Below are 15,118 nucleotides of genomic sequence, written 5' to 3'. Positions count from 1 at the left end.
ATATGCAATAAAACATACAATAAAACATACGAAACCAATCCAAATCCCCCCTTCCCACCAGCACCCAGCCCCCACCTAGCACTGGGTCCCCCCCGTCTAACAGTTGAGGAGGTAATTGGTTCCCGTGGGCTCTAATCATTATCGGGGAGGCTTGCAATCCAACATAGGCAGCCGGGCGGGGGGTCAGTCGGGCCCTGGGTAGCGTTCAAATGAGGAGATTCGTTTGCGGCCGATCTGGAGCAGTATTATAAGGGTCCGCACCCGTACCCCACCCAAATGCTGTAGAAAACGTGGCCAACTCGGGTCTCCCCTAGTTACTTTAAGTGTCCCCGGGTGTCCGACCCCGGGCCCCGGTGGTCTGCGTGGGCTAGAAAACAACAGTGTACCCCGTGTGTAATGTAGAATGAGTACTTAGCTGTCATCGATGTCGTTAGGCAGGTACGTCCGCTTACAGGAGCAATCACAGGGGGGTCAGGTGTCACCGGGGCCGGGTTGATGCGTGATCGGTTATTCTTCGGGCCCGTTAGGGCCTCCCCATCGGAGAGGCTGTGTGTCTCTACGTGCTTGGCTACGGAGCTGTGCGGGTACCTCTGGGTGTTCCGCGCGTGGTGGAGGTTGGTCTAGTATCCAGTTGCGGATGGTGACCGGCGGTAGGTCCATCGATCTCAGGAAGCTGGGTATGTCGTTAGGCCATCTCAGGGAGCACCATGTATTCCCCCGTTTGGCTTGGAGGCTGAAGGGGAATCCCCACTTGTAGGGTATGCGTTTCTCCTGCAGAATGTGCGTGAGTGGCCGTAGCGCCCTCCTTGCATCCAGGGTAAGGGCTGACAGGTCCTGGTAAAGCGAGACTGCAGCATCTTGAAAGACGATAGTCTGAGCACGTGCGGCCCTCATGATGGCGTCTTTGAGTTGGAAGGACAGGAGGCAACAAATGACGTCGCGTGGAAGGCCATCTCTTCTGGGAGGGCGAAGGGCCCTGTGGGCTCGTTCAATCTGGTAGTCATCCGGGGCGTCAGCACCCAAAATATGGGTAAAAAGCTGCTTGAGAGCTGTGTCCAGGTTTTCATGCTCTGCCTCCGGTAGGCCTCTAACTCTAATGTTGTTTCGTCGCCCCCTATTATCCAAATCTTCCACTTGTCTACGGAGCTCTAGTAGAACCGAGCCTTGTCTAGCAGTGGCATGATCGGCAGTTTGGGAGTGCTGGATGGCCCTGATATTCTCCCCTTCCAGTTCCGTAACTCTTTCCTCCAGGGCAGTGAGATCTCTGCGCACCTCCTGGATTTCCTCTCTGATCGCTGCTCGCAGCTCCGTTACTAGCGCAGTTTTGTCGCTTTTGGAGAGCATGTTGGCTGATATAGAGGCCAGTTCTGCGGTAATGTGAGATAACTGGTCACTCCCCACCGGGCCTGGTTCCAAACCCGCGTTGTTGTCCAAGTCCGGAGACACGGCCGCCATTTTGTCCGCGTGTTTCGCGGCTCGGGGGCCGTCCGGGTAGGCAAGGAAATCATCCAGCGGTCCGGTGTTTTTCCTCGGTGGGCTCGAGCTTGAGGGTCCTGGGGTGCCCTGGCGTTTCGTTCTCCCCATATTAGGCGTGAAACGTAGCATTTATAAGGGGCTATGTGGTCCGGGTTCGCGGAGCTCCGGCGATGTGCGACTCACTCCATGCACGGCTAGCCACGCCCCCCCAGTATTTGTGTTTTAGCATATTATTGTAATACATAAAAAAAAAAAAAGAAAAAAGTAAATGTTAAGTTATGAAAAAGTTTAGTAGCAAAAAAACATTTGACTACACAGAGTCCTCGATTAACTTGTTGTACTTATGGCACTTATTTGGCAATGATATCATATGTGGGTACATGGGTTTAATATGAAGTCTAATATCATGGTAGCTGAGTCTGATATCTCGTGACAGCCTTGTTTGGGCAGCAAAGAATACAATCATGTATTACTGACACTATAGTTGTAAAACTGCAGTTTCGGTTACCAGTCCCCTCTCACCCATTAAAAAGGTGTTTAAACTCACCTTATGTTCCAGTCTCATCAAGGCCCTGCCTTGACATTCTCTGCCTCTTTGAGTGAGATCATCAAATTTAAAAATCTTAACCAATCCAATGCTTTCCCATTGAAAAGCATTGGGAGGTTACTGTACTGCAAAAAAAAAAAAAAAAAAAAACGCTCTGCACCAGTCAATATCTCCTCACAGAGGTGCACTGAATTATTGGGTATTAAATATAATTTATTGATGTACAGGTGTAAGCAAAATATCTCTAATTGTAATCTGAATCACAAACTTTAGAAACAAATAACTGATGTGTAAACACTCTCCAATTTAGCAATAGTGCTAGCTTGGATACTTTGGCCTATATTTTACCATTCAGATTTCAACAATTTCAGCAAATAAACCTCTCAAAAGTTTTGTAATCAAGCATATGTGGATGCCTCACGAAACAATGGAATCGCACAGGGATTGACATTTTGATATACCAAGCGAAGCAATCTGCTCTCACAATAAAAGGTCACAGATAGAGTGTTAATGGTTTCAAATATTTCTTGGTCATGTTGTTCATAAAGTTTCCTGCTATGCTACTGGTATATTAAGGGAACACTCCAAACAACTAAATGACTTTAGCTTGCTGGGCAACGGAGTGTCCCTTTAAATAATTGCACAATAGCAAAACACCATGATATGTTCTGTGTTTTTTTCTTTATTGTCTTGTGAGCTGGCATCAATTATGTGATTAGCAGGAACGCACAATTTTAGTATATTTGCTTGTTTGAAAGGTTCACACAACTAAACTGTGGGATTAATGTTTGGTTCCATTACAGCAGTTATTGTATTGGCTTTCTGTTTATATACCAATTCTTGAAAAATAGGAGTTCAGGGGACATGAGATGATGATAATAGTAATATTAATCATAATAATAATAATAATGCAACTAAACAGGTTCTTTGGGTTTGATTGTAGTGCTACTATAATAAGGGGGTGAGGACTGACAGCAAACTGTATGCAAGTGAAGTCAAGTGTTCCAATGTTGAAGGGAATGAACACACATTTAGCAAAGTATATCTACCCTTAGGCAATAATAGAGTCCTCTGAAAGCACATGGCTAAACCAGGCAAAACTAGTAAAGTAGTCAACTCCCCATCAAGTCCCTTCTCCCCAGCAGTCACTCCTGTCTGTCTTGAACACTACTGGAAGAATGACCGAGAGAGGTGTGTCCAACAGATGAAGGGGGCTTATCCTGTTACAAGACCTCTCTCTTATTGTACTTCATTCTTGCACTATGCACACCCTTTCTCTTTTCTCTTTCTCTCTCTGTGTCTGCTTGAGGAACACAAGGAGTGGTAACGTGTATCATGTGTTAATGTCTTTTCATTATGTTAATTTACCTATTTTGATCCAATAAATGAATAGTTTGATAACAGCATATACTGACTTATCTCAGTTATATACATCTTGTTTGTTTGATTATATATATATTCTAAACTATGGAGGCCATGGTACATGTACCTAACATGCTCACGAGCACAGGGAGAAAGGAGAGGAGACACAAGGGACACCAGGACACACGCGAACAATACATAACTTAAACAAAGCTCCCCCCATTCCCCTTCCCCTTTTTCTACTACCCTGACCTACCTCAGGGCTCACGCAGGAGCGACCAGCGCCCACTTAACCTACCCCTGGGCCCCCTATGAGGTAAGACTATGACAGCACCGAATAAGACCCGAATCACCCAGGGACCGGTGACACGGGAGAAAGGGAAAGAGGGTAACTCACCCATGGGGACATGACCCACAACCCCTAATATGCCTTAACCACAGCTACACTACCCCTAGATCACAGAAGGAAAAGACAAAAGAGTCAACCAAATAAACAAAAACATGACACTTGAGACAACCCGCTGCTACACACACCAACAGGTAAACACCTGACCATGCAATAAATCACACACAAACACCCTGAACCTAGACGAAGACGATAAGGCCCAATTTGGAGTAAAAAGGACCAAAAGAGGGACGACACACCCTTCCCCCAACCCCACTCATACCCTAAGACCCTTAACCCGAACTGCAGACAGCCCTAAGACACGAGAGAATTGACCGCACCAACAACCATCGAGACTGAAACGATAGCATAACCTAGAAAAATAACCCTAGGCTTATAGGAGAGCATATTGCAACACACATCTGCACATTGTTAACTGAAAGGTAAACGAATAAAGTCAACCATCCGGACACCGGTATTGGTGACTTACAACCCCGCATCTGAAGGACGTAAACATGATATACAGCTTTAGGAAAAAGTGTGTATAGTGGAGCGCTAATTGAATAGAAATAAATGAGAGTAGGGTAAATAGATAGGAAACCTAACAACCTATATAATAAAAGGCAAGTGCATAAATAAAATAAACCCTTCTCTCCTAATAGATCATGGAACTGACCTTACTCATACACTCAAATTGAGTAAAAATTAATGTATTCATAAAATGCAGACAAATATAAAAATATAAAAAAGAAACAGTAACTCTTGCATATAATACTATGTCTATAACGAAAAACTAGAAAACAGCCATATAAAAAATAGAGTCCAGACCTTATTTGAATGCTCGGCGTCCCGAGTCAGCAAAGATGCATAATGCTGAAAAAATGTATGTCTAATAACAGTCCTCTTTGTAATCCGGGTGATGGCTGATATCAGTGGGAGTCAGACCTCTCCAGACGCGTTTCTCCGCTTCTGCGGCTTTTTCCAATGGATCCATTGAAAAAGCCGCAGAAGCGGAGAAACGCGTCTGGAGAGGTCTGACTCCCACTGATATCAGCCATCACCCGGATTACAAAGAGGACTGTTATTTGACATACATTTTTTCAGCATTATGCATCTTTGCTGACTCGGGATGCCGAGCATTCAAATAAGGTCTGGACTCTATTTTTTATATGGCTGTTTTCTAGTTTTTCGTTATAGACATAGTATTATATGCAAGAGTTACTGTTTCTTTTTTATATTTTTATATTTGTCTGCATTTTATGAATAAATTAATTTTTACTCAATTTGAGTGTATGAGTAAGGTCAGTTCCATGATCTATTAGGAGAGAAGGGTTTATTTTATTTATGATATACACCTTGCTAAGAGACCTGCGAGTCTCCTTATTATTAAAGCTTATGCAGAGAATTGCATATCTCATTGTATAATATGTTCCTACAAACATCAGAAACCTGCGAGTTTCACACTGTTTACCAACTGAATGCGTTTGACAACATGAAAAAACCTTAATAAAAAGATTTACAAATAAATATATATATATATATATATATATATATATATTTATTTTTTTTCTATGGAATATAATAGCTTACTTACCACACATACGTCCTTTCAATACAGAGCCTGGTCTACAGAACAGAAATGCTTTTCCATCTTCCAGAGAGTTACTATCAGCAATGATAACCTCTGATGAAAATTCAATCATGTTCAAAGGCTCCTTCCGAAGAGTTCTCTTGAGTCTATTTGTTATTGTCTCCAAGGTTTTAAGGAGTCTTTGTTGGTTTTCTGACTCCAGTGTGTCATTTCTTCTGTCTGGTAAAGGTACACTTGCTATAACAAAACAAAACACACAATTAGAACAATATTTAACAACAGATAATTAGAACAGTATCTATTATATGTTCACTTACTGGAGGCACTTCACTATACAACAAATACGTTTATTGAGGACTGAATTCACAAGATTTATTTCCCTTCTCTACTATTTGAATCTACATTTTAGTCAGTTGTCAGGTCACCATAACCAGTCTTGAAAGAGAACCCAATTATCTGATATATCCTCATGTGAATTTAGAGAGGAAATCCATATGTTCTTAGGCAGCAATGTGCCCCCTTCAATGTTCACTCTATCTCATTTGTCTTGAAAGGTTTCCTAAAGTGCCATTACAACTTCAGTGGTTTGAAATGGTTTGATGTCGTAGCGCAAGGACCCTGTATGTGCAGCATGTAAAATGTTTTATATTGTAACTACATCTCCGACAGCTTTCAGTGGTTAAGCTGGAATGAGAGTTGTATGTACATGCGCTCATTCATTGGCTGAGAGTGCTTAGCTGACAGTCTCAGTCAATAAATGAACAGCCTTATCGACACATGGCTTCTCTAATTCTGCAGAAGCTGAATCGTATTCTTATTCATGGGTCATTATTTGTCAAATCCTTGCCAGGGAACACCACAAGGGTACTCCCGGCATCATAACAACTACAGTGGGCTAAAGAGGTTATGATGCTTGGAGTAGTCCTTTAAGGAATTCTCAATTCTGGAGTGCAGAGGAGGGAACTGGCTTGTATGCCAGTCTATGTGAACCAAATACATAGTTCAATGCCACATCCCATTTGCCAATGAGTTTAGTTTACTCTTGACTGAAATCTGTCAGCTTTAATTTCTTGCATATAAAGTACTAGAGCTTCTGCTCCCTTCTTAGGGGGATTGAAATGTACATCTGTTCCATCCAAAGTTTGCCATTAAAATATTGAGTTGTTTGTCATGAATTAATTTCATAGATTAGGGTTGTCAAATCATATCACTGAAGGTATTGGCAAGCTATTTTACAGAAATACTCCCCTTAACAACATAATCAGCCAAGGTAACTGATTAATTTGCCGTTATTTCCAGTAACTATAAAAGATCTGTCAGTGTTTCCTCCCTTAAGAATACAAATGGGTAACATTATAACATTCCAAGAATAAATTAAAAATATCAAAGGGAAATAATTCTAAAAATGATTAGCTACATTTAATGTTCTAGTAAAACAATCATAGGTTAGGAAAATGTATGTTGGGAATGTATAAAAAATATAGTTTGGACATAACCTGATGTCAAATTTCCAAGATGATGTTGATATACTTATATTTAACAAAATCATTCTATTGACTTCTTGTCCACTTTTCCACTTGCAGGTTTACCCAATAAAAGTATATAGCTTTTAGCTCTTTGATCGAGATGTCTGCATCATGTAAAATATGGCCCGGATTCTGACGCTGATTAATTCAAGTGGAATGGTGCATAGATGTGGATAATTTGACACATGACAATATAATGTGCTTTATGATGCTTTCCAAGCTAAGTTTATTCCCCTTGCTTGTTGAGCTTGGAAATGTTAAATGACACATTCTAGCCAAATGCACTGGATCCTATGCACAGCTGTAGAAAAACTATACACTTGATGATTTAACAACTTGCTGATCCATAAAATCCTTGCTGGCATTACCCGTTCTTTAAAGTTCAGACATAGGACGTGATATTTTGTTCTTAGGTTTGACATGTTTATGCCCCCTGACAGTTGCATAAGTTTGTAGATGCAGCAGATACTTAGGTACTCATTCATACTTCTATAAGAAATGTAACTAGATCTACATTATTCCATCAAATGCATTGTATTCCAGGATTGTGAAAGCATGCTTTGCTATTGTTTTCTTTATGAAATGTCGGTTGCTGTAGATTACATCTGCATACTGATGGTTTACAGATGCAACTTTTAAACTTTAGACAAATGACTATCGCTGTAACATTTCCCAGCAATTTGCATAGCATGACATGCAGATAACATATGCCTTCGTTTAATTGCAAATGTATTTCTTATGGACAGATTTCCGTTGGCATCGCACAGTAATGGTATATATAGGTTGATTTAGCCAAATTGCTAGATAATGTATTGATTTGATGTTTTTTCTAGATTACTAGTTACATTAAAACAATATACATACTGGCCTGCCAGACATTGTTAAGATTTAGACTTTATACATTTATTTAAATACAGATTATAGATTATATTTTCGTATTTACCTTAAGAGGATGAATAACAGGACCAGTTTAATGGAACACTAAAGGCACCCTGTCACTTCATCCCAGTGAAGTGGTTGGGTACAGTGGCCTTTTTAATTTTAGCCCTGTGTAAAAAATTGATATGCAAAACTGCATATATTGTATAAAACTTTCTGTGTATGTGACTGGTTTCACAACTCGGGGTCATTTACATGATAACAGTGTGATAATGATCAAAGTTTACAGTTTCACCCAGCTAAAGCAACAGTAGCTTACATCCCTCCAGCAGTTCACCTTCCAGTTTTCCATGCATGTTATTAGGAGATCAGAAGATCAGAGTAATTAACATCTAGGTGTACTCATGAAGTTTGTGTTTTCCCAAGCCATTCTGTCCAATCTACCCTGAAACCAACCCTAACTGGTCACTTTTTACAGAACGTTATAGTATAGCTGGGGGGAAGATATCAAAGAAAAGGACTTGTGTAAAGATGGAACTCTCTGGGAAAAGAGGGAGGGATAAACCACTTTTGGGAGGGAAAATGGATTCTGGGACATGTAGTTAAGGACTGCAAGATTCAATCTGTAAAAGGAAAACAGCCAAGGAGGTTGGGCTCCTCTCCTCTCTTTCTTTCTTTGTCTCTTTTGGGGAGTTCAGCGCAGCAAAGCAGATGTGCCATGGTGAACTGAGAGAGACTGTCCTAGACTACCAAAGATGACGGCGCAAGGGGAAGATTCTCATTTAAATGTTTAAGTATTGCCCTTTTACTATGTATCTTTTGGTTTTGGACTGGATATGGTTATAATGTGTATTGTATATATCCTTCTAAAATCTGTAACAGTATTCTAAATCAGTATTAACAATACATTTTATTAAATGTTTAATTTGCAGGATAGAGACACCTTTAAGGTTTGTTTTTTTCCCTGTGAGAACCAAGTCAAACTTGGTTCTCAATAAAATGCTTCTCCAAGAGCAGCATTTGATATAAGCAGCATGGCAATTTTAAGAATGTGCACACTAGATTTGCTAAGATCATCTATCTTGATTATATCAGCCAGGGAGGAGGAGCAGTCTTTGCAAAACCAGTGTGGCAAGGGAGTAAAGGTAAGCAATATTCACAAAAAAACTATAGTGTTAGGGATGGATGGATGTATTCCTAGCCCTATAGTGTTCCTTTAAGCAAGTGTTCCTTTAATACATGTTCCTTTTAGTGTTCCTTTAATACATGTTTTATTATCATAGAAGGGCTTTGACTGCTATCATCGCAGTTATTATTAGGATGGCTAGGGGATTTAGAACCACCTTTAGGGGTAGTGGTGAAGCCATTATTTGAGATGGCGATACATTACTCCTTCAAGTGCTATTTTACTATTAGGAACTTGTTGTTAATATTAACTTACTATTAGGACCTACACCTGCCACTCATGTGTGAGGACCATGGGCGACACTAAGTCCTCCCCCATGGGATCGGTCCGTTTATAGCAACTAAGCTGCAATAGCTGTCAAGTCGCTACTTTTAAACATTTGGCAGACATGCTCCCACCAACTGCGTGGTAGGTGGAGCATATTGATGTAAAATTCCACCATTTTATTAATATGTTATCTTAATAACCCCATGATTATTTTTGGATTTTGCAGTCTGAATGGCCCCATATATAGCCAGATGGTTTTGCTTCACATCAGTATTGGACCTATTTGGATTTTAGTAAATAACCCTGTGTGTCTCCTATTCCTGTGTATACACTATTCAAGTTCTGTACTCACAATGTACATACAAATCAAGTAAAAATTAACCTTGCAAGAGTATTGTGCAAATTTCTTGCTTTACTTCTCCAATAAGTGAGATGATTTGAGTACTTTATCTGCCTCTCTGCATATTTTAGAAAGTAGAATTATAATGTTAAACATATGCATAATAGGGTGTATTAAGCTGTAGAAGAGGTGAGTACTCATAATGTGATAAGTCATAATTAAAGAGTTTATTTTCAATATGCTGCATTGTGTTGAGTTGATAACTGAATTAAAAAAAATAGGAAAATGTAATTAAAATTTTTTTGGGTCACCCCAAAGCATAAATGCAGGCAGCTTTTTGTATTTATCAGGCATTTAATATGTGATCAGCATGTGGTAAAACAATCCACATTCAGACATATTATTGCATACAGATGGAGGAAAAAATAACAGAAACACCAGATGTAAAAGAAGCCAAATTTTGCAGTAAATCTGAATTATTAGAGCAGCAACAAAGTTTAGCCATAATAGTATGGGACAACTATAAATTAAATGGAGACCTGCCAACTAACATGAGACAAATAGTCAGAGTTTAAATATACAGGTACGTTGTTCACAAACTTGATGATAAATCTATTATCATACAAGCAGCATATTGAAGGAAGCCCCAAGGGAAGTACCTGATGATGTTCCTATATTTCCAAAGAGTATTCTATGACAATCACCAGATCTTAATATCATTGCATATTTAACAGATATTTTGGAGACCAGTGCTAGGTAAATTTTCAACTTTTACATATTTCAACAAATTGGAGCATTTTCTTAAAATTTTTTTTAAAAAATCCCACTTCACACAATGCTGGGGTTGTATAACAGCATTCAAAGAAACATTGAAGCCAATGTTGTTTTTGTTTTTATGTTTGTTTTACATGTATGTTTACATTGTAATTGCTTTTATATTTGCGGTCCCTGAAGAAGTTCTTCTAGAACGAAACGCGTAGGACCTGTTGCCGCTGTATATATCCTATGCTTAATGGTGACTGCTTATTTTTTATTTTATTTAATAAATCGATTGGTTTTTTAAACCGTCACCTGTGGAAGTCCTGTATTGGATCTACTACCTGGAGGTGGAAAGAGGGATCCCTGGCCCCCCATCACTTCGGGGGAGGCACCTTAAGAATGCTTTTATTCGTCTCCATCTAGTGAGTGTACACACTGTTGCGCACAATTTCGTGTTGCTACTGTATTACACTATATTTTGTTTTATATACCTTTGTAGATTTACACAGCCGTATCCCGAATTGTATTTTTCTGGTATTTTCTAAACATTTAAGCGACCCTGAAAGCAATATAGCGACCCTGTGACTTATTAGGTTATATGTACTAATGTATTTTTAGGTGTTTGTATTATTTTGTCTACTCTTTTTTGTTGTTTGACGGGGGGGTTTGTTTGTTCGTGCACGTTCTTTTTAACATCTGTATTGTCCAACAAATATGCAAATCTGAATCATATGAGCCTTTTTGTGAATTGTATAGATATTACATTGTGATAACAAGTCTACTTTAGTACTTAAGAGTTTATTATTTTCCTTTTGCACACATTATTGTAACCCTTTTACATGTATTGAGAACAAAGAAGATCATTATGAACAAGTTATCATACATTACTTCTACAACTGCTTGTCAAATAAAGGAAAAAAAACGTTTTAATCAGTGGCTTGTTCATAACCTTTTTTTTTGTACTTAAATCAGAATTCTATACATTGTATTATCTCTATTAGCGCTGCAATATGGCCTTCAACTGTAACAAAATATATAACAACATAAAATCTTTTAACACATATACTATGCTCTTCACAGTGTCAGAGGGTTCCTAATTGCCTTGGAGAAGGTAGGTCAGTTGCATGTGGCCTGATAGTATGTGAATATTCAAGATTAGGTACCTACTGAAACAGCACAAGATCTCACACTTGGGTTCAGACCCAGAGGTTGCTGCTGATGTGCTGATTTAATCTTATTATGTCTTTCTTCAGTTTACCTTGCTTTTATGTATTAAGTCATAATTATTCTCTAAACCGAAAAAATACACTAGTTCATTTGCTTTAACCTTTAAAGTATTCAAGTGTTCACATCAATTTTATTTCTTACCTGTTATATTAAAAATAAATTTAACTTTCTGATCTGCAACAGGAATATTAAGTCTTCTTCTGTGTCTCTTAACCCTTACTGGTGCTGTTTGAGAAGAAGCAGACTTTTCCATTTCTTTTTCTTCTGTGACCTCGAAAAACTCATCATAGGCATAATCCAACCTATTAGCAGCTCCCCATCCACCGGGTCCTAACAAATAACATGAAATAAATAAATATATATTATATTTGTATTCCAGGCATTTAATTCTTAATTTGAGTTACAGTACACTAATGTTTAACTAACTGTAAATTGCCTATTAAATTAAATATTATTTATGTTTTGTTTGCGGAGCCTTGTGTGTTAGTGAATTTAAAAAAATGCTAAATTATTATATTGTGGAGGAATGATGAAGGAATTGCATATATCTGATAAAGTAGCCAATTTGAGAACATTTCCCAAAATTAACCAACTAGGCTCAACTATTCATTCTCAAATGTTGCTATTGTCTTTTCTATTCTTCCCAGTTCCTAGTTTGGAATAAGCTCTTTTGCTTTGATCTTTGAAATTTTCATTTATAGATAATATATATTGATAGACATTTTCCTCAATTTTTCAAATAAGTGAAGTGTTATCAACATTTACTAAAAGTATCTCACAAAGTGGTTCATTAAAGGGACACTAGAGTCACCCAGACCACTTTATCTCAATGAAGTGGTCTGGATGCAGTGTCCCTGTCCTCCTATCCCTGAAAAGTAAAATATTGCAGTTTTTGAAAAGCTGCAATGTTTACGTTGTAGGGTTTAATCCATCTCTAATGGCTGCCAGCTACTAGAGGCACTTCCGTGGCACTAACTGAGTAAAACCCATTATGTGATGTGGAAGCACCATAGGAAAGTATAGATTCAATGTTTTCCTATTCGGAATTTTGAATGCACGTGCAGTGCTTGCAGGGCATGTGCATTCTCCAATCTGCTGCTATTACCCTTACTGCTAACTCGCGCCTGCAAGATATCTCACGGACAGCCCCTCTCCTCTCGAACAGTCTGCCTACTCCCATCAGACTCTCCCCTAGTCTATTTCACAAACCTATCGCCCACTCTCTCTTTAAGGGAAATACTTCCCACCCTGTTACTCGGTTGCTACCCCCACACACTACCCTTTTTATTGTATTTTTATACCCCACCTCTTCCATATTTTTTGTTCTTTCATGCAGGGTACTCATCAACCTATTATTTCAGTAACATTTTGTAATTATTACATCTATTGTTAAATTTTCACCATTATAATAGTGTATAGCGCTACGGAATATGCTCTTTCTACATAAATGCTAATAATAATAATAATAATAATAATAATGTCCTCAATGTTCCTCTATAAGCGTCATTGAATTGGACACTGGAAGAGGAGGCCATGTCTCCTCCATGACTTCATGTGACACAGAAAGGTGATCAGCGCAGTGGGAGGCTCGGCGCTAGAACATTTTTAATAAAAGTTTATTTTATTACTTTTTTATTGCAGTGTGGTGGTGGGGGAAACCTGTAAAGGAATAGTAACGGGGACACTATTGCATTGTATCTTTTAGGGATAAAGCTATAAATCCAAGTAATACTAAAATATTTATTTGCTGTCTTTATATTTACCTATGGCAAATCCATTTTCATAATCATAATTATATTCAAGGCATTGCCTCTGATACTGATCCTCAAGTCTGCAATCGATGTCATCAACGTCACTACAAAATGATGGGACCTATAAGAAACAACACACACACTGAACTTTCTAATAGTGAACTTTAACCTTAAGGACACAACTTCTTGAATAAAAGGGAATCATGACAGAATGTGTCCTTAAGGCATTAAAAACAAGCAAAACACTGAATTGCATACATATATTTCTTGCATAAACAAACAAAAAACTAGCTAAATCAGTGTCTTCTATGGAGTATCTTAATATAAAATCTTGACATGCATAAAATATACATAAAATAAAACATTAGTCAAAGGAATTGCTAGATCAAAACACTTGATGATAGAAATTACTCATAATATTGAAACAATAGATTAATATTCTGCTTAGGGAAAGAATGTTGACTCTTCAAGGATTAATTTCAGATGTCAATATAAAATAACAATACAATGCCAAGATATATATCAAGCATAGGACCAAAAGTAAGCAATGTAATTCATCATAATGTATGCCTGTTTGTGATAAACTGACTTTATGTCAGAGCTATTACTCTTCTATTTTACAATCTACCTGTCATTTATATGTCCATATAGAAAACACAATGAACCTACTAAGCAATTTTACATTTATTAATATGGATGCTTGACAGATGGTAGTTGGCACTTTTCATCCATACATTATTAGAAATATGCAGTTTTACAAATCATGCCTGATTTTTTACTTTTCTTTTTATAAATCGTTATTTTGGGTATATGATATCATATACAAGAACTTAATGTTGTGCCTTTTAGATAGACCAAAACAAGAGAGGCAGTAAAAATAGAATATTTCAATACATACATATCCATGTGTGCATGCACTCATGCACACACATGCACACACATGCACACACGCACACACACAGTTTCTGCGTTTGCTTATATTAGGTATCTACTCTAACTTTAGAAATTAAATTAAGTACTGATCGTTAAATGGAATATATTATCTTATGAAAACACTACTTACTCCTGACTTGGATGAATGTTATATCAGTTAAAGGATAACAATATTTAAGAAGAGTGAAGCCACAATATGCAGTTTCATGATATATATAATTTTTTCCAGTTATTTATAGGAATTCTAGAAAGAGAAATGTTACTAACCTACCATTTTACCAAGGGAACTTTGAAAAGCATCTGCGAAGTTCTTAAGGATATTGCTGTCATCGCATCGCGTTGCCTTATAGAGCATCTCAAATGATTTAAATCCATGATTAGCAAACCGCTTTACTGGAATTGTAAAACACCACATGAAACAAATATACTCAATATTCTTCTTAAACAAAAGAGGCACTATACACCATTAAAAATACACTTGAGAGTGGAAAATGGAAATAGGAGATTTCAAAAGATTGGAAACATAATTTAAGAAGAACAAAAAGGACATGTTTATAAGCATTTCATTGACTCAGTTATAGATGTTTCAGTAAAATGGATTGCATTGTATAACTTCTTCAGACAAGTCTCATACAGTCCTTTTAAATAAAATTCAACGAGATTAATCACACTTGTTCTAGAGAACAGTTACAATGGTGAAAACAGAAATGCTACAAGTCTTAGTCATGAATACTGAGTGCTTAAAGGGACACTCAGGACACCCATACATACAACGTTAATGCATTTTATATATTTTGACCTACTTAATTTACTGTATTTTTTTAAAGCCCAGATCTATAGTGTTTGCACAAAAATAAAATATTTATTTAAAATATATATTTATTTAAAA

The 15,118-nt window shown here is 37.8% G+C and overlaps 1 protein-coding gene across 1 annotated transcript in view; it reads right to left on the bottom strand.

Moving 5' to 3' along the window:
- The window catches only part of SVEP1 (sushi, von Willebrand factor type A, EGF and pentraxin domain containing 1), a 334,296-nt gene that overhangs the window by 178,261 nt on the left and 140,917 nt on the right, over nucleotides 1–15,118 (bottom strand). The window contains exons 13-16 of the mRNA XM_063455268.1: nucleotides 14,501–14,622; nucleotides 13,309–13,417; nucleotides 11,687–11,875; nucleotides 5,365–5,598 (exon numbers count right to left, since the gene is read on the bottom strand). Coding sequence (XP_063311338.1) covers nucleotides 5,365–5,598; nucleotides 11,687–11,875; nucleotides 13,309–13,417; nucleotides 14,501–14,622 — 654 coding nt within the window. The remainder of the gene's footprint in view (nucleotides 1–5,364; nucleotides 5,599–11,686; nucleotides 11,876–13,308; nucleotides 13,418–14,500; nucleotides 14,623–15,118) is intronic.

This window comes from Pelobates fuscus, chromosome 5, assembly GCF_036172605.1.
Source record: "Pelobates fuscus isolate aPelFus1 chromosome 5, aPelFus1.pri, whole genome shotgun sequence".
NCBI lineage: Eukaryota > Metazoa > Chordata > Amphibia > Anura > Pelobatidae > Pelobates > Pelobates fuscus.
The sequence above is the reverse complement of the archived record's forward strand: the minus strand, read 5'-3'. Positions and strand labels throughout refer to the sequence as shown.